At 34.2% G+C, this 24,130-nt stretch overlaps 1 protein-coding gene across 5 annotated transcripts in view; it reads left to right on the top strand.

Moving 5' to 3' along the window:
* The first annotated feature begins 260 nt into the window (after window positions 1-260).
* The window catches only part of BRWD3 (bromodomain and WD repeat domain containing 3), a 189,350-nt gene continuing 165,480 nt past the window's right edge, over window positions 261-24,130 (top strand). For 4 of the 5 annotated variants that reach the window (XM_064574292.1, XM_045879890.3, XM_064574291.1 and 1 more), the window contains exons 1-6: window positions 261-592; window positions 715-773; window positions 967-996; window positions 1,405-1,464; window positions 12,289-12,439; window positions 13,998-14,096. In XM_064574292.1, the coding sequence (XP_064430362.1) occupies window positions 562-592; window positions 715-773; window positions 967-996; window positions 1,405-1,464; window positions 12,289-12,439; window positions 13,998-14,096 (430 nt within the window). In that variant the 5' untranslated portion in view covers window positions 261-561. The remainder of the gene's footprint in view (window positions 593-714; window positions 774-966; window positions 997-1,404; window positions 1,465-12,288; window positions 12,440-13,997; window positions 14,097-24,130) is intronic. The other variant, XM_064574290.1, reaches the window with a different exon arrangement.

Here is a 24,130-nt window from a genome sequence, read left to right as displayed (position 1 = left end):
GAGCTCTCGGAGGAGAGCGCACCATGGAGTTGTATGGCCTCAGCCAGAGCGTCGGCCGTCAGTTAGCACCGCCCCGTTTCCGGGAGCGGTAGCTAGGCAACCGCCGGCCTCAGGGAGAGTGGAGGACATTCGGTTGCGTTAGTGCCCCTAGCGGCGAACAATGAGCCCTGCAGGCTCCTCTCAGTTTTTACCCTCCCCTCTCTCCACCCCCTTTGCCCCGTCCCCCCACCCCCCCGCCACTTCGGCTCCTCCCCTCTCTTCTCTCAGGCTGGCTAGCTCGCTCTCTCTCTCTCTCTCTCTCTCTCTCTCTCTCTCCCCCCCTCCTCTCTCTCCTCTCTCTCCTTTCTCTCCGCCTCCTCTGCTCTTGGGCTAGAATATCTATGGGTCGATACGTGATGCGATGAATCCGAGAGAGACCAGAGAGACCAAAACTAGGACGAGGAGTGGGGCGGAAGCGGTGGGACTCCTGGGCATGGGGGCTTCACCACAATAGAGGCAGCGCCCCCACCCGCCCCCGCCAGCTCCTCCGGAGCGGAGCCCCCAAACCCCCTAGGGAAAAGGATGGCGGCGGCACCTACCCAGATCGAAGCCGGTGGGTAACTGTGTCTGGGGGATAAGGAGATGGGAGCTTAGCGCGACGGCTGTCAGTTTCTTTTGAAAAAGCTTCTGTTTTTCTTTACCTCCCTCTCAACCTCTTTTTCCCCTCTTCCACAGAGCTGTATTACCTGATCGCTAGATTCTTGCAGTCCGGACCCTGCAACAAATCCGCTCAGGTGAGAGGGAGAAGGAGCTCTGGGGAATGGTCCCAATGGGGAAATCGAGGCTTCGGGTGTGCGGTTTCACTGAGGGTGAGGGAAAGGCCGGCCTTGACTAGTCCTGCCGTCAGCGGCTGGGTTCGAAGTGGGGAGGGAGGAATGTGTTGATGGCCCAAGCTGCTCCTCATATCCGTGTTTCCCTTTTGCTCAGGTGCTAGTGCAGGAGCTCGAGGAGCATCAGGTACGGAGCCCCTTCGGGAAGACGTGGGGAGGTTTGGGGTGAGACTGGAGGAAGGGGAGGGCAAGTCAGGGGCGGAGGACAGGGGCTGGGAGGGAAGCTTGGATCTGGGCACTCGTAACTGTTGTCACTGGAGTGAACCAGCTTCTTCCCTCAAAAGGGGCGGATATCGCCGGGGTCTTAACTCACCCCTCTTTATGACCAAGGGGGGCGGTTTTTCAGGATTTCCTCCCCCCTCGGCCTCCTCCTTCCTACACTGGACTAGCTTTGAGGCAACAGCTATCGGACCTAGAGAAATACAGACGCCAGAGGGTCGGGGACCAGGACCCGGGTTGGGTCGGGTTCATTGGGAGCCAAGGCATGGCCTATATGGTTTGCCCACCCCCACCCTTTCTTTTCTCTCACCCCCAGTTGATTCCGCGCCGCTTGGACTGGGAGGGAAAAGAGCACCGAAGAAGCTTCGAGGATCTGGTGAGTAAAGTTTTCATTTCAACTTAATCCAACTCTTTCTCCACTCCCTCCCCACCTTGTTCCCCTAACCCTCTCCCTACCCCTTAGCCAACAGGACTGTAGAGCTTTGCGCTGGGCCGAAGAACGACTGCCCCTTCCCCCCCTCCCTGCCAGTCAGAGAAAGGGTACCTTGTCCTCCCCCTGGCCTCGCTTATTTCCACTCGGAAACTTTGAAGAATGTGAGTTAGTTATCAGAGATGCCGTTTTGTGGATTATGAATATGTTACAAACATTGAGAAAGGCCCATTGTAGGGGGAAAAGGGAGAGAAACCTGGGGGTTATCTTGGGGCACGTACCAAGGACTGACGTTGGCCAATGACAGCGTTGGTAACAGCCCAGAGTTCCGGATTAGTGGAAGAAAACTGGTTTCTGGTTGGTCCTGGCTTGAAATACGGGAACTGAGGCCAGGCTTAGTCTTTGGGGGGGTGGGGGGGCTTACGGGGGAGGGGGCTAAGGAGGGGAGTTAACCGACCCTGGATTGGGCAAAACGACACAATTAAAAATAATAGGAAGCATAAAGCGAATTCCAAAATTTGCCGGGTTTAGGTAATTGACTACAGAATAAAAAAGCATAATTATTCTATGTATCACATTTTAGAAAATAGCTCATTAAATCATTATATCGCATTTCTGCAGATACATTTTCACTAAATAACAACTACGGATTATGACCTTTTTGAGAATTGATGAAACACGATTTGGGGTTTACAAGAGCCAACAATGGTTATATTTTAAAATATACTTTAGTAAAGGACCAAAGGCATTGGATTGACTGGGTTGTTTCTCCTATAAATGTAATTCATAGTGTCCATGCACTTCTGTTCAGCATTGACACACACAAAAAGGTGGTGTTTTTTTTATTTTTGGGAAGATGTCCCCTTGCGTTAGCCTCTGGTACAGTGAATTGGAAGGAAATGAAAGGAGAAAGGGGTGATGTTACTAAAAACTAAATTCAGCTATCTTTCCTTCAAATAAGATCCAAATGGAGGAAAATCAAAGTTAAAGAAAGTTGAAGGGGTATGGTAGACTGTAAATATAAATAAAATGATTTAATAATATAATATTTAAACTGATTTAGTGTTAATTTGACAATTTTTATATTAAATTACAATAATGAAGCCATGTTAATAATTATTAAATAATAATTTTAGTTTTCTGACTAAATATTTTATTTTTTGTATATCACAAAATGGTGTAATAATTGTAATATGGATAAACTCCACCATCTATACTACTAATGGTAAAAAATTCTCAGGTGGATAAAAACTATTTTGGAAAAACTGCATGTATTATCACTGTATTTAATTTATAGTCAGACTTTTTGTTGGACTGAAGTCCTGCCAAAAAAGGGGCAAAACAATGCTTACCAATATCTATTTAAATTTTCTTTTTTGAATAGACATTGTCATTTCAGTGGTAGGAAAAGATTCAGTTACATTTAAGTTGGCTATGATTTGAACTCAACATTCAGTTGAACATTTAGATTACTTCCAGTTTTTCATTAATGTCTTTGCATAGTTAAGTAGTCTTTCTTCTTTTTTTCCTTTCTTTTTTTGGATTTATTTTCCTGGACTGTATTTCTAAAGTGGAGTTATCAGGTCAAAGGGTCTCATTGGTTTTTTAGCTTCTCTTATATGTTATAAAATTGCTCTCCAGAAGATAGTACTAATTTATGATGTTACCATCTAGGTGCTTAGAGTGAGTTTTTAAATACTTTTAAAATCTTTTGGTAGCTTTAATAGGTGAAATAGCCCCTAGTTGATTTAATTAGCTCTTTTTTTCATGATTAGTGAAGCTTAAATTTTAACCAGTTATTTTTTTAATTGTTGTTAATCCTTTTGTATATCCCTATAGATACCTGATTTTCACATTTATCTTTTGAATTTATTGTGTTTTATATTTCCTTACACATTTTTATTTTCATATACACAGACTTTCATCTATTGTTTGAACATTGTCTATAATTTAGATAGTGCATCTTTTGTTTTTAATTTTCATATTGTACAAAGGTTTTTATTTTTCTGGGATCCAGTGCTTCTAGGAATATTATATTTTGTTAATATGGTCCTATTTTAAATCAAATATCTGTTCTTTACTTATAAATTTCTTTGTAAGGGAAGATGGGGTAGGGCTGAGTGAGAATTTGAGCAGAAGGAGAAGTATAGAGGTTAGAACTGAATGTGCTGTGTTAGATTGATCACTGGATGCATCAGTAGTATAGTTGCTTAAAATTATTTCACATTTGACCTTTGATTTTGTGTGGCTTCATTGTGGGAGAGATTTTTTTTTTTTCTTTCTTAGTGTAGGTATTTTTTAAAATGCTGTTAGAACAATGGATTTATACAATGTGATCTTTGATTTAGCTACATGTTTCAGGTTGAAGTTTAGGACAAGTATTAGTAAGTAGTAAAATGTTATATGTACATAGTATTTATAAATAGTATAATCCTGTATGTTAAATTATATAGCAATACTTCAAACTGAAGGTAAACTAGTATAAAAAGGAAAGAATACAAATGCATGATGAAGAGCTAAAGGATTATAAACAAGGATATCAAAATACTGAATTAAGATTGCATAGCCATGTGTACTATGAAACAAAACTCCTGCCTTTCTGTCTGTATGTGTACTTTCACTTAAATTGTATGTGCTGCTTAACTTGATTTATCCAGAGGAATATTAAGATAATAAATTGGATTTCTTCAACACTTCATTACTGTTACTATTATGCATTCTAGAAATCCCTCTTCTTTTCTTTCTTAAATCTGATTTAGTGTTTTACTTATAATTTGGACAAAAGGAAAGGTATTTTGTTAAAGCTACTAGCAGTCTAGTACTGACATATTCAGATCTGAAGTACCTTTTAAAATGTGAGCCTGTTTATGAAATGTTTGTCAGTTTATGTTGAACTGTAAGGTTTTTGAATATGGCATTCAAAATAAAACATTCTAAATTAACTTTCAGAATTTTAAGTAATGATACAGGGAGAAATTTGAAGTAATGGTGAGTTTTTTTGAAGTTTAATCTGGACATTTTTCATTTCTGCTTGACTCTTATTTACAATGTAATAGAATTAGATTTGCTTCTTACAATTCATCTTATGGTAGATAATTTAAATAATTACAGATGTCTGTTCATTTTGTGGTGACCCTGTTGAATTGTTGACTATTTTATTGCTTCCTCCTTGGAGCTTTATTGGAGACTACAAACATAGTAATGAGGGGTATGTGTGTATGTGTGTGTTTAAATGAAGTTTTTGTTAACAAACAAATTTTATATATTGAAATTGTGACTTGGAAGCTTTTTATAAAGGCATGTTTTAATATTTTTTAATCATTTTAAGGGGACTTGTATCATGAGACTGAACCAAAGGCATAATTATCTTTAGGTATGGTATATATTTTTAAATTTATTCAGCATTTTTCATGTATAGAATTGAAAGCCCTAATTAGTGCTTTCATTTAGAGTGACATAGATTGTATTACCTTCATTTTATATTCAAAAGACTTGAAGCAATTTTATGCTATTGAAAAGTTAATCAAGATTGTATGTTCATTACTATCTTTAAAAAATATATACATCTATGATGATATATGTCATTATAAGAACTTGCATCTGCATATAATATATGCAAGTTTAAAAGTGCTTTCACATTATCTCATTTGATGCTCGCCAAGTACTTTAAAATACTCTATTTGAATTCCAGACATACCTGTATTTTTTTCTTACCTTACCCAGCTCTTGTTCTCTAATTACTAGTAATAGCTTAAATTGTCTATTAGAACATTAGAATGATTTTTGAGTGCTGGAGGCATAGTTATTGCATCTCTAAGTGTGGAAGTAATTTAAGTGTGTGTGATTTATTAACTGCTATGTGGATACACAGCCATAGTTAGGAAGAACAGAATGCATCATGGGAAACCAAAAGGCATATGCTGTTCAACCCCAGTGTGGATATAATGCTAAACTGATAGGTCCTATGGTAGAGAACAATTAATGTCTGGAAACTAGTATTCCTCACTTTTGATTTGTTTGAGCCACATGTATACATTTGCTTTCTATAATATGTTGGTTTTAGCTATTTGTCTGGATTGATCATTGTCTTTTTTTTCACACAATTGGCTTTAATTTCACACTTTTCACACACTTTTTTTTCACACTTAAAATCCTTTTGGAGATTTATCATTAGTTCTAGGAAACTGTTATCTCAATACAAATGAGATGGCATTAAGAAAGTGAAGAGAGCTGCGATTAGGGAGTAAGAATTTGGGTTGGGTGAATGTTCCTTATAAAATTTTGTCGTGAAGGCACCTTTGTCAATTTGAATATTAGTTTGTCTGTTTTTGTTCTTGGTTTACTGATGTTGATTACTGATTGATTAATAAACAGTTTTTTTGGTAGAGAGCAAAAAAGTAATTTTAAGTCAATTTAGTGTTTAGGTCAAATCTCAGAGATGCCCTTGTTGGACATTTTTCATAAAGGATTTTATGAGTAGTAGAAAATACCATAAGATTTAGTTGGGAAGATAGTCTTGCTGAATGACCCTGGGCAAGTTTCTTAACCTCTCAGGGATTCAGTTTCCTCATTTATAAAATAAAACCCCCTATCTATTTTACAAGGTTGTTGTGCAAACCAAATGAGTTAAATAGAAAGAATGCATTTTGTTAATTGAAAATGCTGTGCAAATGAATTGGTTACTGCATTTTAAAAATAGGACATAGAGGTTGAATGGAAAATGGATATCTAAAGAACTATAACCCCAGAATTTATATGTTCTTAGCTAGCTATGTCACCACCTCATTTTCCTAATGTTTTTATAAGGTGAGGGGCATTTAAAACAGTGCCATTGGGGAAAAAAGTATTTAAAAAGTAAATGTTAGAATTGAACCAAAATGAGTGCTTTGAAGTGCATCTGTATTAACTCAAACAAGAAATGATTGTTATGTCAAAAGATGTTTACTGTTATTTGCATTTTTATTAATTAGAGAAAAGTAACTTAGTATGATACTCGTGTACTATTCACTGTTTTTTAAGAAGTGGGAGATACGTCTTTCTGATGTCTTGTTGCAGGGATCCTCATCGCTTCTGATTGATCTTTTCTAATCCTGAACTTATTTTCTATACATTATTGATAAATATTTTCTTGTATTTTAAATTACCTTGTTGAAGATGTTTTCTCATGCCCTTTAATATCTACTATAGTACTTTATAATAATCTGGCCTTCAGTTATTGTTTGTGTAATTTTCTTAACTTTTGTCAGGAGCATTTCATGATATATATTTCTTAGGCTTATTTAATATGCTAGCTGGAACTAAGTTCGTTTATCAGACCTCTCTCTACTGAGAAACTTCCAGAATGTGGGTAGGTCCCTTGTCCTTGTCTTGATATTATCTGCCCTCAAGGTTATAATACTTTTGGTACTTTCTTATGGTATTGTAACCCAGAGAATATTTGAACCTGGGTGGGTTGTTCTTGGCTGTCTCATTCCTGAGAAAATCTTAAAACTAATAGAAAAAGAAATGCTATGAACAATGATAAACATTTTCAAAGAAGAGTGATAGGAAGTCTTAACACTTTGTAACCCATTGTACAAACCAGTGTATTATTATAGTAGAAAAGCCTACCTGTTTTATTTCCCTTTCTGCCCAGTCTTTTCCCTTTCCTCCTTCAAATTCAGGAAACATTAAAACTCAACACTTTATGATATAATATTGGATTATTGCAGACATTTATATTTTACTGAAAAGTATTAAGAAGAAAATAAACTATTAGTTTTTTGTGTTTTCTTTTAGTCTTATTTTTTTGTACATGTATTTTTTCCCATCAAAATCAGATGATACTCTGTGAGTTTTTTATTACTTTTTTTTAAACTTAACGTTCTGGAGGAGAATCTTAAACATTGAGGGATATTATGTGTTAGTCACTGTGCACAGTACATTTACTGGGTGGGGGAACCTTTCTGTTTGCCTGGAATGCCTTCCCTTCCTTTTGTCTGTCATGTGAATTTTCACTTAGCCTTCAAGTGTGAAATTAGACATGAACCCCTACCCCTAGGCTGAAGTAGGTACTGTATCTCTTTGCTTCTCTTAGCTCTTTGTACTACCTCTGGGTACTTGTACGTTGATTTGTTTTATTTACAAGTTTGTTTTATTTACTAGTTTGTTTCCCCCACTGGGACTGTGGGTTCCTTTAGGACAGCAGTTTAATTGTCTTCTCGTCTCATCTCTATATGTTAAATGTCTGAATGAATGAATGCAAAGTGAATGATTTTGTTTTGTTTTTTTTTTTACAAATCATATGAGGTAGTTATCATTACTCCCTGTTTACAGATGCAGAAGCTCAGGCTCTCAGACTGAGTAACTTTGCAGGTCACAGAAGTAGGAACTGAGAATGGTGGAAAAATTAAAATCTAAGTCCTTTCTACTGTATCACACCGCCAGAAGGAGTAACAGCTAGTCAATTTTAGAACCTGAATAATCCAGGCTTCCAGACTTCAAAGTACCATGCATATCTCTATATTATACTTATATTGATGTATTTAAAGCCTTGCTATATTTTTCAAAATCTATTTTGTTTTTTGTTCCTAAATATAAAAAAAATCATGTGACTAATTTTTTATATGTACTTCTCCTCTCACCCTGCCCACACCAAAAAAATTAAAATCTCAGATAAAATGTTGTATTTCATTTCTTCAGCGTATGGGCCCAGTTTGATTCTTCATTTACCTGTGTAGTCATGATCTTAGAAAACAAAACACAGAAACAATTATCTCTTTTATTTGTTTTTTGGAGTTACTTATCCTATAATTTCTAAAAGCCAAGGTAAAAATGTCATTATTGCTCTCTGAAAATTAGTATTTCAAATGTAGTGCTTGGTATGGGCCTGGCACCCTGAAGTTAGGTACCTTTTGCATTTTATTCAATTCTCAGCTGGATTCCTTTTAACTAATTATGATGAGTAGGATCATTTCTGTGAACTCTCTGGTCTTCTCACTTGTCATTATAATTCTGAAGCTTAGTAATTTAATTGTTAGGTTTGCTCTTTAGGTCAGCCAGTCTTCCTATCTAGAAGGTTTATAATCTAGACTTCATTTAATTTCTTTCAGTTTATTTGAATTTATAGTTTTATTTTTTTGCAGTTTTTGTGTTAGTTACCTTCATAATTTTTCAATTGCCTTAATAAGACAGTAATAGGAAGATCAGTGGACAGGGAAACCCAGATTTCTGTACATTCATTGTGACCATTGGACTTTACTTCTCTGGATGTTTTTCCTACTGTAAGATGTGAAGTTAGGTTAATTATGTATAAGGATCTTTCTAAATCAAACATTCTATAATATAACTCCTTGGAGCTGTTTTACAGAATAATATAGAAGTTTGTATATACTCTTGAACTTTGTTTTTAGAGAATGCTTTTCTTCTGCAGATATCAAAGTACTTGTTGTGTTACTTGTTGGCAATTATATTCCAGAGAGAAAAATGTGGTTAAATAACTGAAATTAGAATATTTGAGCTTTAATTGAAAAGAGTGGCTTATAATATTATGTTATTGATTTCATAGAATATTTTAATACATACTTTTAGTATTACATTTTATTATATAATACATTTTATCCATACATAATTCTAATACAGAATTTTTAAAAGACTTAAAAAAGTAATTACTGAGGACAGATAAGAGTTCTTATGCCAAAAAAGATCCCTTAAAAAATTTCAATTTTAATCAAAGCAGATGGATTGAAATAAATGTTGACTACCACTTGTAAGTCCTGAAATTTGATTTAGAAAAAACTGTATTGCAAGAACTGAGCTGATATAGTCTGGAAGCCTGTTGATATTGTTTAAAGGAGATGCTAGCATGTTCAACTCAAATGTATTGTTATTGCTATTGTGTTGATAGAATATGTTTATCTACTACTGTTTCATAATCAAATTTTTATTGATTTTAGAGGAATGGACTTATTGAGGGGGACCACTTAGAAATTAAGCAATTTCCAGTTGTATAGGGTGGAATTCAAACTTGTAAAATTTATTTAATAGCTTATAATAAAAATCTTTAAGGGGGAGAATTTGGGTGTAGATAAGTCTTGTTTTGGTTGCTTAATTAATGATTCTGTATTTTAAAATTATTACGGAGGAATTGATAGAAAGATTTATGTAATTGCCTGAAAATCAAACATCATTGTTTCTATAAAATGAAGTAGCCAGGCAACTTAAGATGTCAGTTTAGGATATAGTTCTGACAGATTTTCTGTAAGGGGGTGATTCTAAAAATTCATATTAGAGAATTATTTTCTGGATTATATATGGTTAGACATATTGCAGTTTCTAGGCAGGAGAATACCTCTTGAGATGGTAACAGGATGAAAAAAAGAAAATTGATCAAAAAGAAAATGCCAGTTAAGGAGGGCACTTGTAATGAGCACTGGGTGTGATATGCAACTGATGAATCACTAAATTCTACCCTGAAACTAATAATACACTATATGTTAACTAACTTTAAATTAAAAAAAAAATAAATAAACCAGTCTGATACCCTGTGTCTTTTGATTGGAGCATTTAGCCCATTTACATTCAGGGTAACTATTGAAAGATATGAATTTAGTGTCATTGTATTGCCTGTAAGGTGACTGTTACTGTATATGGTCTGTATTCCTTTCTGGTCTGTGTTACTTTTAGGCTCTCTCTTTGCTTAGAGGACCCCTTTCAATATTTCTTGTAGGGCTTGTTTCATGTTTGCAAATTCCTTTAGTTTTTGTTTGTTCTGGAATGAGGGTTCTAGAAGGGAGGGGGGTGGGAGGATGGGTTAGCCTGGTGATGGGTATTAAAGAGGGCACTTACTGCATGGAGCACTGGGTGTTATATGCAAACAATGAATCATGGAAGACTACATCAAAAACTAATGATGTAATGTATGGTGATTAACATAACATAATAATAATAAAAAAAAACAAAAACCAAACCCCTCGAAAACCCAAACAAACAAAAAAGAAAATTCCAGTAAAGACATGAACTGTTATCCTATGTAAAGCTTTCATATAGTGTTTACTTGATGGAAAAGTAATGGCTGATAATGGAAGCGGAGTGTTGGTGGGAAAAAAGGCATAAGCTATTATAGATGTTCATATGCAGTATTTTAAAGCTTTTCTCTTTGAGATACATATTTTTCTGGGGTACTAAGTATACTTGCCTGTAGGCATATTTAGGAAATGTTTTAATGTGGAGGGAATGAATTATAAACTAGGATTTTAGGATATCATGTCTGTAGATAATACTTAGATTAAATTGAATCATCAGCTACTTTGACTTTAATGTTACCTGTATGTTTTACTAAGAGGTGGTTCTATGTAGTTATTTGGTTGGAAAACAAACTATAGATATGAGAAATAACTGAAAGAATTTGCTAGATCCTTTGTCCCAATCCAGAAGCTAAGCTGTGTTGATGCAAATATAAAATAATCAGGCTCGGTTGCCATTCTTTCTGAGCATCATGACAGTTTCCAAGCCCCATTTATTTTGGTAGATTAAAATTAATTTTTGCTTGGACTTAAAAAAGATAATTGGCAGGAAATAATTTTTAAAAATCACAACAGAATCCCTTATTCACAGAATTCTGAATACATGTTGGATTGTAGTTCTGCAACGTATGTTTTCTAAGAAAACAAACAAGGTACCTTGATAGGAGAATCTAAGATTTTTCCTCTATGAATTCTTGTGATATTTCTTATAGATGGACTTGACTTTGGTTTTTTAATGTTCATTGATTCATTGAACAAATACTTACCAAGAACACACATAATTTCTTTTCTCATGTTGATCATTAGGGATGATTTACAAAATTATTCTTTTATGTTGTATTGTTCTTGACCTGGTGATAATACATTGGTGTGAGGTCCTCTGTGATGGTATATGCATATATTTACATTTTTATTTATATTTACTTTTCATTCTTTCTATCTCCCTTTATGTCAAGATGAGAATGTAATTTTTTTTTTATCTAAGGATTTAATGGTCTAGTTTTCTGTTTCCTCCTTTAATAATTAGGTATTTATGAAACACATCAGGAACTTGAACATTAGCTTAGATAAAAAATGAACAGTTTTGTTGTTTAATTTTCTCACCCTGTCTGTATATGTTTACCATCTTCAGAAATTTGCTTGTGTGTTTTAAAAATGAGTTAATGTTGTGATGAATTTTGAGTACATAGCTTAGTTATTTAGAGCATAGTATATCTAAAAACATTACTTTGATACTGGTTTGGAAACCAGTTAACTTTTTTAAGGAAAACCAGTTCTGCTTTATTAAGCAAATTTGTCCTGTTAATCCTAAAGGGATTTAGGTGAGAGTTTGGTGCAAGTAATACCTTTTGTTTGTATTCTTATCATTTATATAGAATCTAGATTCTCTGATTCTTGATCATTTCATCACTACTGAATAAATCAAGTACTAGTAGAGTTTACCTGTTGTCTTTGTACTTTAATTTTAGGCATGCGCACTTTTGCTGTTTTGCAACACTTATTTCATAAGATTAACAGCTAAGCAAATGATTTAATCAAGGCATGTAAAAGTAAGTTTGAGTGCCATGTCATTTAAATCTTATCATTTAGATGTGCTTAAATTTTGTAGCCATTTCTTTAATTTGGTTAAAGTATTAAATATTTAAAATGTTATTTTCCTGATCCTGTATATAAAAGTTGCACTTTGTTCCATGATGGAATAGTTTGGTAATGGACTAAATTTGTTTTTAAACCAAATTAGTTTTCCTGTTTTATTTATGCTTTTTAGGTGGCAGCCAATGCACACATTCCTCCAGACTACCTCCTTAAAATTTGTGAGCGGATTGGTCCCTTACTAGATAAGGAGATCCCTCAGAGTGTTCCTGGGGTACAGACATTACTAGGTGTTGGTCGGCAGTCTCTGTTACGGGATGCCAAAGGTAAGATTTTCACAGTTTTCAGAGGAAGGAGTGGAGAGCAGCATATTTTCATGTTAAGTAAATGTTCACATGCTTTCCTAAATACTGATTTTCTTCTAGTTTTTCTTATTTTGCCAATCTTATTTTCTTAGTGTACAAGTACATTTTTAAAGCCCTAAAAGAAGCCCTCTGCTGTAAAACAGTGAATACAGTAGAGGTAAAGAATATTAAAATCTTTTTGTAATCCTGTGGAATAGAGATCTTAAAAGATCACTGCTCTAATTAGTACAGTATAAATGCTTAAAAGTCTTTCATTATGTTTTAATATTTTTAAGTATTATGAGTCTTTATATCATCTTAATCACATATATTTTATAACAGGTAAATGAAAAATGATATGTAAAAATTTATATATGATATGTGATATGTAAAAAAATTTTATAATTGAAAATATTAAAACAAATATCAACCTATTAGTGACTGTTCAGTAACAGTTTTTGTACTCCACTGTTTTTCAGTCTTTTAAAGATTTTCCCCAAAGTTTTTCATGGAACCCCAATATGTAAAATATATAAAGTAGTATTTTATGAATATAAAAATGTGAAATTAGACATTAAGGATGCCTGTTAATGTAATAAATACTTCAGGTCTAGCAACTCATTTGTTTTGTTGTATAGCATCATGTTTTTTAAAAATTCTAATTCATAAAGGTAAATAGCTTCAAAAATACCAGTTTTAAACATCTCATTTTATAATATAAGGAAATTCTTCAAATCAGTTAATTTGGAAGTTTTCAAGAGAGCAATAGAGGGGTGTCTGGGTGGCTCAGTCGGTTAAGTGTCCAACTCTTGATTTCAGCTCAGGTTATGATCTCAGGGTTGTAAGATTGAGCCCAGTATCAGGCTCTATGCTCGGCATGGAGCCTGCTTGGGATTCTCTCTATCCCTTTCCCTCTGCCCTTCCCCCCCCAAAAAAAAGAGTAGTGCAATATTTTTGTATCACAGTTAAATTATTAGGAATATTTCATATTTGCTTGAGTTTCTTGACATAAACATAAAAAACAAAAAACACAACTATTTATAGTCATTTATCATCTGACATGCAATATTGTTACCTGTTATGGCATAATTGGCAGGCACTCTATAATGTGAGTATGCACCAAGTATACATGTTTCTGAATTTTACCTGGCATACTTGTGCTGTAGTTGTAACCTTGCTTATATAGTTTTATATAAGTAGAAATGTATAAGCCTACAGATCAAGAAGGACCAATATAAAATTAAAACCTTATTAATCTATGACATATTTACATAAGATTCAAATACACGCATAATAAAAGCTTTAGTTCTAGATCAGCACAGAAATAAAACATCCTGGTGTTATATTAAAGTATTGTTGTTTAACAGTCATAATATAGTTCGTAACATGTTTAAAAATATGCATGTTATTTTTTATTGTGGTATTAATAGTTAAAAATATATTCCAACAAATGAAATTGAAAACAGACATTTACCTCTGAGGTACAACTTAAAAAAACACTGTTCTATTTCTTGACTAACTTTTGAATCTTTTTGAATAGACTGTAAGAGTACACTATGGAATGGGTCTGCTTTTGCAGCTCTACATAGAGGCAGACCTCCAGAACTACCTGTAAATTATGTGAAACCTCCAAATGTGGGTGAGTAATGTCCATATGAACTATGAACATATTCTTGATTTGTTTCTTCCTGAACTCATTATACAGCCAAAAATAGGTACCAGAATTAAATTTGAAATATAAAAAAGCTGCTTACATTCTTGAGGAGTTTCATGGTTGGTCTAACTTTTTTAAAGCATTTTTATTTAATGTAGTTATGGTTTTGTGATCTTGTTTTCTTTCTTTCTTTCTTTTTTTCTTTCTTTCTTAGCAGAAGAATTTCCTTTTTTATATACTATATGTGTTTTTAACCATATGGATGTCTGTTTACATATCTATGTGCTGAACTTAAAGATTTTACAGGGAACTATGTAAAGATAACTTTCAGAATGAAACAAAATATATTCTGCTTATATCTGTTTGCTAAACATAATGATGTGATAAATTTTATATGTCTTTATTAAAACAAAAAAAAAATCACCCTTCTTCTTTTTAAAGTTTACTGAAATTTCCATGATCCATTCAGAATATTCCTGGGGCATCTCTGGCCAGACCATTATGGAGAAGTACTACTAGTGGTTTCCAAGGAGACCTAGCTACAAAACCATTTGTACTAAAATTTAACTCTTAAAAAGAATGTATAAACAGTTAGATGAGTAATTGCCACTCTGCTTCCCTATTTTCTTACTCTTGTAAAAAATTATTTTATATAGTGCCTACGGCCTAGAGAATATGCCTTAAATTCAAATTGAAAAATAAAAGTACTTTTTAAAAGGAATACTATTTTATATAATAAGCTTATAGAAGTTATTTACCCCAAGAGGTTAAACAAATTTAGGCTAGAAATAATTTCAAAAGTTATTTAGACAAAATTATTGATAAAGATTCATAAGGGTTACTGAAGTAAATTAGATACTTCAGTATACATTACTAACAGTACTCTTCCATAGCCTGGATGTTACTGGGTGAAGAAGACTACTGATTTGGGTCTAATTGGATATGGCATTTCTAACATTTTTTTCCATTTTTAGAGGTGGCTTGTTTACCCTTTAGAATTTTACAGTGTTCACTTCTCCTAAAGCTTTATTCATAATTAACTTACTGACTTGAATTAAGATGGCTCTTACTATTTATGCATTTATTTATGTTCAAAAGCTACAATATTTTTAACCACATTATCAACATTATTTGTAATGCTTTATATTTCTTTCAGTGGTCACATGTAAAGTGCTGAAGAGCAGTATTCAGAGTATTAGGTTTTCCATCTTTCTTTAGTCTTTTTTCCCTTTCCTTTTTAAAAACTATTTTAACTATATACATTCAAACTTCTACCAGTTTTGTACAGTGAATGTAAATTCTGACTTGGATCACTTTGTTATTTTTATAGTAATTGCTCAGGAATTTTAGTGTTCCTGGCATTGATGCTTTCACATTCTTAATTCTGCCCTGTTATTTGAAGAGTTATTACAATAGAGATAATTCAACCATGATGTATTTTCATGTAGTATATACTAGTCAAAAATATCTAAGTTTAGGATATTTAGAATTCAGAACCTGGTAAAAACTCAGAGGAGTTGACTAGGAAAGTAGCAAGATGAATAAGAAGTATTTTAAAATTTGTGACTTAAGTTTTCTCATTAAGGGGTATAGTTCTGCATAGCTACTTTAAAATCAATCAGTTTTATAGTTTCCCAATGTAAATAAAACTTAATCCAGAAGGTGGACACCTGCATGCCTCAGTCCCTTAAGCATCTGACTCTTGGTTTCAGCTCAGGTTGTGATCTCATGGGTCATGATCATGGGTCCTGAGATTGAGCCTCCTGTTGGGCCCTGTGCTCATCAAGGGGTCTGCTTGAAAGAGTCTCTCCATCTGCCCCTCCCCCAACTCACTCGTGTGTGTGTGTGTGTGTGTGTATGTGTGTGTGTGTTCTGTCTCTCTCTAATAAAGAAATAAGTCTTAAACTTAATCAAGAAGGTAATCTTAAAAGTTTAATCAATGAATCTTAGAACTTTAGCAATACTGTTTTTAAAAATTATTTTTTTTTTATTTTTTTTTTGAGAGAGAGAGAGAGAGCAGGGGAAGGGTGTTGGAGGGGCAGAGAGAGAGGGAAAGAGAGAATTTTAAGCAGGCTCCATCTCACTACCCTGGGATCATGACCTGAGCCAAAATCAAGAGTTGTATGCTTAACTGACTGAGCTACCTGGGCGCCCCAGCAACACCATTTTTTTTTTTTTTAAGATTTTATTTATTTATTTGACAGAGAGAGACACAGCGAGAGAGGGAACACAAGCAGGAGGAGTGGGAGAGGGAGAAGCAGGCTTCCCGCCGAGCAGAGAGCCCGATGCGGGGCTCAATCCCAGGACCCTAGGATCATGACCTGAGCCAAAGGCAGATGCTTAACGACTGAGCCACCCAGGCACCCCAACACCATTTTTTGATAGAAGTTTTCCTTGGTCAAGTAAATGTGGGAAACTGAGTTTAAAAAATTATAGAAAAAAATGAATGCATCTAGGACTGCTCAGAGCCTTTCATATGCTAAATGCATTGTGAATCGCCTTGTGGGGAATATTTCCTAAATAATTTGACAGTAGAAACCCTTTTCTCAAAATACCTGCAACATTCTAAAAATTTCCTGGAAACAGACTTGAGAAACTGGGTTATAAGCCCCTATTTACACCAGAAAAAGCTAAAGTCCAGAGAAGTATGGGACTGGCATAAGTTATACTGCTTGCCTTCCAAACGGTCTATTTCTATACCATATTTCCTTGGTATAACAGATCTGTACTTATAGAGCACCAAAGATAGAAGATTAGCCATGTTACATTTATTTCTTTATTTTGATTGATTTATTTATTTTTAGAGAGAGAGTGTGTGTGTGCGCGTGGGTGGAGGGGGAGGGGCAGAGGGAGAAGGAGGAAGGAAACTCCTCGCTGAGTGGGGACCCTGATGTGGGGCTTCATCTCAGGACCCTGAGATCATGACTTGAGCCAAAATTAAGAGTTGGATGCTTAAGTGACTGAGCCATCCAGGCACCCTTATTACTTTTATTTTTTAAGTCAAATATATTATGGTATAATTCATATAAAATAAATTTTTTTCTTTTTAAGTATATAGTCCAACGAGTTTTGACAAACATATACATTTGTATAACTAACAGCACAATTAAAATGTAGAACATTCTGTCACCTTCTGAATTTCCTCATGTCTCATTGCAGTCAATCCTCTGCCCCTCCCTGTATTCATGGAAACCAGGAACCTCTCTGTCCACTCTACTTTTGCCTCATTTACAATTTCATCTAAATGAAATAATAAGCATGTAGCCTTTTGTTTATATCTGATTTTGCTTAGAACCTAGTGCTTTTTTGATTTATGCATGTCATTTCTTGTATCAGTAATTTATTTCTTTTTATTACCAAGCAGTATTTCATTGTATGGATGGATATACCATGATATGTTTGTTAATTCATCAACTGATAGGCATTTGAGGTGTTTCAGATTTTGGCTATTATAAATAAAGCTGATATAAACTTTCTTATATATATCTGCATGAATATTGATTTTCATTTCTCTTGGGTAAATATCTAGTTAATGGGATTGTTGGATCATGTGGTAAGTATGGATTTAACTTTTTAAGAAACTGCCAAATTATTTTGAAAGTGGCTATCCCATTTTGTATTCCTACCAGAAATGTATAATTTTAGAATTAGCTTCCCAATTTCTACCAAAAAAACAACTAGGATTTTGTTTGGGATTACATTGAATCTGTAGATAATTTTGGGGAAAAGTAACATCTTAACAACATTGAACTTTACAATCCAGGAACATGGTATAATTTCCCATTTATTTAAGTCTTCTATAATTTCTCACAGCAGTATTTTGTAGCTTTCATTGTACAGGTTTGCACATCTATTGTGAATTTTTTTCCTAAGGGTTTCATGTTTTTTTGGTGCTATTTTAAATTTTCAAATTTATAGTTGTTTTTTTGATAGTAAATAGAAATGGTTTTTGTTTTTGTTTTTGTACATTGATCTTGCTAAATTCATTGACTAGATCTAATAGCATTTTTTTTTTAGATTCTTCGGAATTCTCTACATAGATGATCACATTGTCTACAAATAAAGACAGGTTTACTTTTCCTTTCTAATCTTGTCTGCCTTATGGTTCTTTGTCATGCACTAGTGAACTGCTAGTGCTTCAGGTATAATGGTGAATTGAAGTGATGAGACTGGACATCCTTCCCTAGTTCCTGATTTTAGGGGGAGAGCAGGCTGTCTTTCACCGTTAAGTATGGTTGTAGATGCCTTTATCAGTTTGAGAATATTCCTTTCTGTTCCTACTTTGCATAGAACTTTTATCATAAATAGATATGTCCTACTTTTTAATTTTATCCAGTATAGTTAGACTTACACCAGTTAGTTTTGGGGGCTCATTTTAAGTGGTATTTTATGTAGTATAGTGCTACCCAATAGAAATTTCTGTAATAATGGAGATGTTCTATTTGATGCTATCCAAAACAGTAGGTACATATGGCTGTTGTATCCAAGGAACTCAATTTTTTAATTTTATAGAATTTTTACCAGTTTTAAAGTCTATAACCACATATGGCTACTGACTACTATAATGGACAGTGAAGATCTAGAACAATATGAAAACCAGTAAGCAGCTTCCTGGATAGGTACATAATTTAGTAATAATGTATTGACTAATGATTCATTTTACAAATTTAACCTGGAATGTTTTCTACTTTTGTACTTAGAAACTACCTTTAGCTTTTCTTCTTTTGATTTTAGTAACTCACTTCAAAGATAATATTGTGCCACTTCTTTCTAATGAGTTTCACAGTTGTCTTTGGCTAAAAACAATAAAATTCTGAACTTATCTGGACTTTCCACAATATGGGATTATTTATTCAAATGTTCCCATCCTTTGTGCAGTTAATCAACAATGTTATTTAGTAATTTAATGAAATGGAGGTGAGGGAGCATGGCATAGCATAGACTAACTACTGTAATACTTTACATATATGTGTACTTAAGTTTACTAAGGGTGATTTTCCAAATCCCTATAGGGAAAGAGCAAAGGTGCCTATGATGTTTATGTTATTACAAGTCTAAGCTCCAGTCATGCCATTTCATTAGCTGTATGCTTAACTAATCAAATTGGGTTTGCATTATGCCAAAATTAAATCAAAGGAAGAAAATTGAACTAAATTCAAAACAGTGTTAATACTTAACGCCACTCAAAAAAATCCTGGAGCATATGTAATTAATGTTTGTAATATCATTTGAGATCTTGCATTATAATCACAAAATATTGTTGTTTCTTCATTCCTTTAAAGATCAGTATTTGTTTTGGAAACTTTGTAAGTAGTTGCACTAAAATTTGAAAATAAAATTTCACACAAACACAACTCTGCTACTGAGCTAGTTTTCCAGTACAGAAGTAATTTTTTTTTTTTAGTTTTTATTTTATTATATTATGTTATGTTAATCATCATACATTACATCATTAGTTTTTGATGTAGTGTTCCATGATTCATTGTTTGTGTGTAACATTCAGTGCGTGTTCATTCAGTACGTGCCCTCTTTAATACCCATCACCAGGCTAACCCATCCCCCCACTCCTCTCCCCTCTAGAACCCTCAGTTTGTTTCTCAGAGTAATTTTGAAAGTCTGTTTCATGTCCATTTGAAATGAATATTTGAAAGAACTAGTCTTACAGTTATTTTCTATCATGGTAACCGTTTCAGAAATTTTCCTAATTATTATATTCTAAACAATTTCCATAAAATTATCTGTAGAAATGATGGCAGGATGGCTTGTTTATTCTAGTTTCAGACTGACATTATTACCCGAGGAACAAATGTGCATACTTAACGTTTCTAAACTGAATTAAGGGCATGATATGACAGGACTATTTTTAAACCTTTTTTTTTCTCTTTTATCTTTAGTAAAATTGATATATAGCATTGTCCTATAATTTACATAGTAGGCCTGTAATTTATACTGTATATAGCTCAGGAGGCTTGCATTAACTCTAAAGTCAAATTAATATTTATATATTAACATAAGCTTCCATTTAGCATTGATTGGCTCTTGACTTAGTGGCCATTGTATGGTTATATGTCACACTTAAACCCATAATTCACTTGGAGGTGGGAAACTCGCCTCTTGTTAATATGAAAATGTAAACTGAAAGAAAGTCTAATTAAAATTTTTTATTTGGCTGAGGTGACTGGGTTTCTGCCAGGAATATGTGTCATCCTCCCTCTCTAATTTTGTGTATTTCTTATCTCTTGCCCATGGATAACACTTTTGCCAGGCCTTGCTTTTCCTTGTCTCCTTCTCTCCACTTACCCTCTTCCTCCTTTTTGTAGTCACATAATTGTGCATGAAACTAGTTGATTCTGAAGTCATTACTTTTATGAATCTGGAGAGGAGCAGGGGGTTTCTTGTCACACCTGCAAGTAATTAGACTGGAAAATAAACTCAATCTTTTTTAAGTGCTACATTGTGAGTGCTCACTAAATATTACATGAATAGAAGTAGTATAATTGCTGCCACATGGAAACTTAAGCATCCCTTTTAAAGGCATTGAAATGGTTTTATACAGCTCATGAATTTCTCGTTTGTACCTATTTCTGGAATCAATATTGTATTAATATCAGTATTAATAATATGTTTCTTTATCTGAAAGAAAAACAGCTTTTATTATATGAGTCTTAGTATCATCATGTAAAGTATCATAAAAAAGAATTTCTCTATTCCTATTTTGGACATTCTTTCCCTTCATCATTATTCTTTGTCATTCCTTTAGCTTTTTCTTTCAACATACACCAAAGCATTCTAAAAGAATCTTTTAGTACTTGCTTTATACATTTTACTCAGTACCTTACAGAAATAGAACTTCATATTTATAGTTCATAAAGGTAAGCTATAAAACAAAAACAAACAAACAAACAAACAAACAAAAAAAGGTAAGCTATAAAACAGTTTCAGATTTGTTTAGTTGGAGGAAAAGGCAGCCTAATAAAACATCTATGTATAAAAACTAAATGCAGGTAAATGGTTTAGAAGATAGTGAAATAAAGATTTAGGATATTTATTCCCAAATTATATTAAGTGAACTTTGCAGAAAGGTTGAATGGAGTTAGAAATACTGTTTATTTGCTATATCTCACTTAATATTATCCTAGGAATAAGACATTCAGTGATCATGAATGTCAATACTCTGTGGCACTTACTGGTGTAATTTAAATTATAGTGTGGATGGGTGTTGTAGGGTGGGAATGGCATCAACCTTAAAGACTGTAAAGCTGTTCTGTGTGGTTAAGGTTTCACAGACATAATTTGATCCATAGTAGCATCAAATCCATGAAAGAAATAATTCTGTAGTCTTGTGCTTTTACTGTAGGTTTCAGGTTTTATTAAAATTTGTTTCTGCTCTTTTTCTGGCTTCTTTTATAACACTTTTTTTTTGTTTAGTTGTTAGAGCTTTTTCTGGGAACCCTCAAACCAAGCTATACCCAGAAAATATTACTAGTCATTGTAAATCTAGAATTGACACTAAATTTCATGAGTCACTTTCCACTGTTCTTAAAAGAGTATTTTCTTAGTTTATTATCCTCTCTACTTATAGGAGCCATTATGTTCAAGTGCATTTTTAAATTAATTAATTAATTTATAAAGATTTATTTATCTGAGAGGGAGAGAGAGCATAAGCAGGGGAGAGGGGCAGAGGGAGAAGGAGAAGCAGGCTCCCTGGAGCCTGACCCAGGGCTCCATCCCAGGACCCTGGGATAATGACTTGAGCCGAAGGCAGACCCTTAACTGACTGAACCAACCAAGCTCCCCAGTTCAAGTTCATTTTAAACAATCAGAAGTTTTCATATTTGCTATGATTCTATTTTCTGATTAAAATTAAAAAAAAAAACTGTAAATGTTGATCAGGTGACTTTTTTGTAAAAGAGAAAAGACTAATCCAAAATTATTTTAGCTTTTAAATATATCTTGTTTTCTGAAAAATCTTGTATTTGAAGATGATATTGATGGTGATGGGTGTGGTATTAGAAGCCTGATTTGTGGGCACACCTGGGTGGCTCAGTCAGTTAAGTATCTGCCTTCGGCTCAGGTCATGATCCCAGGGTCCTTACGATCGTAGCCCCATGTCAGGCTCCCTGCTCAGCGGGGAGTCTGCTTCTCCCTCTCCTCCCCGCTTGTGCTTTCTCTCACTATCTCTGTCACTATCTGTCTCTCTCTTTCAAATAAATAAAATAAAATCTTAAAAAAAAGAAGCCTGATTTGTGAACAATAGTCCTTTTTGCTTTGTGTGAATAAAGCCTTAAGACTGTTTTTTGGTTAGCAGTTATTGGCTGAGCCTCTGGTACTGTTTTTGATTCAGTCTTAAGCTTTTGCTGAAAGCACTCTCTCTCTACTTCATCCTCCACCCAACCCCCACATTTCTGAGATTTATCTTTGAGGTAGGTGTGTAGCTACTATTTCTTAGAAGTTCAAAACTTTGCTTTATTGTTTTGAAGTTGTTTTAATGGATTTTAAAGCATTTCTTGATCCAACAGGTATTCTATTAGAATATGATTTTGGTAATATCCTCTGTTCTTCATTTCCTTCATAAGGCTGGCCTACCAAAATTGGGTTGAGATTATTCTTGAAAATAGCTAGACCCGCTACTTTCCAGTGTTACTGGTAATGAGTCATATTTAAACTCTCTGCGTTGTTTATGGCTTCTTTGGATATGAAGTTAGCTTGACCTATGGTTAAAAAAACTAGTTCATTTTATCTTTCAATGTCATTTACAGAAGAATTGGAAATATTCTGTTTTTTTTATATAATCTGTCTTAAAGTTTAAAAATGAAAAGTTAGAAAATTATACAAGGATTTCATGAACACTAGGTGTAGCACATTAGTAGATTGTGGGAGACAGGTAAAATTCCTCTTGTTATGTGACTGATGTATATTAAAAATCAGATAATATCACCAATTTGTATATTTTTGTTTTATCTGGAGCTTGATGCCAAGTTAATAATATACTGTTTCTCCCAGCAGGTATGGTAGTTACCTGGCTTTGGTTAAATATTATATCTCTTAGTATCATTGATCAGATATTTCCTGTGATATAAGCAGTAGAATTCAATGAGTTCATCTTGGTAGTGAAAGTCTCCTATGGCTAATGATTTTCTGGTTTAAGTACAGAAGTATTTTGTTTTGTTTTGTTTTGTTTTGTTTTGTTTTGTTTTTCTGTTTTGGGGGGAGAGGGAGGGTGGTGCTTTTTGTCAGTACTAAACTGCTGAATCTCTAGGGTAATTAAAAATAATTTACCTTGTGGGGCACCTGGGTGGCTCAGTCAGTTAAGAGTTCAACTCTTGATTTTGGTTCAGGTCATGATTTCGGGATCTTGAGATGGAGACCTAAGGGCTCCACAGTCAGCTAGAGTCCACTTGAGATTCATTCTTTCTCTTTCTATCTATCTTTCTTCTTTCTTTTCTTTCTTTCTTTCTTTCTTTCTTTCTTTCTTTCTTTCTTTCTTTCGTTCTTTCTTTCTTTCTTTCTTTCTTTCTTTCTTTCTTTCTTTCTCTTTCTTTCTTTCTTTCTTTCTTTCTTTCTTTCTTTCTTTCTTTCTTTCTTTCTTTCTTTCTTTCTTCTTTCTTTCTTTTTCTTTCTCTCTTTCTTTCCTTTTCCTTCCTTCCTTCCTTCCTTCCTCCTCCCTCCCACCCTCCCTCCCTCCCTATCTCTCTGCCCTCCTCACCCCCCCCACTCTCTCTCTCAATAAAAAATAAATCTTTAAAAAAAATTTACCTTTTTAAAGCCTCACCAACAAAAGACCAGGAGGAACAAGCCTGTAGTCTGACAAAATCAGATTTATTGACTTAATAGTGAAGAAGTATACTCCAGAAGAATGATACAAGGCCTCTGGATAAGAGGGAGAAGGGAAGTGTCTTTAGTAAATTTTGGATTGCCGCTGAAGAATTCTGAGAAGGGTCTGAAGTCAGCCAGGATTAGTTCTAGATTGGTGGCTGCTTCTGAAGCAGATTGAAAGAAGTAGGGATTAACTAGGGATT

This window comes from Mirounga angustirostris, unplaced genomic scaffold, assembly GCF_029215605.1.
Source record: "Mirounga angustirostris isolate CCGP_5_RB_7025 unplaced genomic scaffold, mMirAng1.0.hap1 SCAF_11, whole genome shotgun sequence".
Classification (NCBI taxonomy): domain Eukaryota; kingdom Metazoa; phylum Chordata; class Mammalia; order Carnivora; family Phocidae; genus Mirounga; species Mirounga angustirostris.
This window is presented reverse-complemented; position numbering and strand designations above follow the sequence as displayed.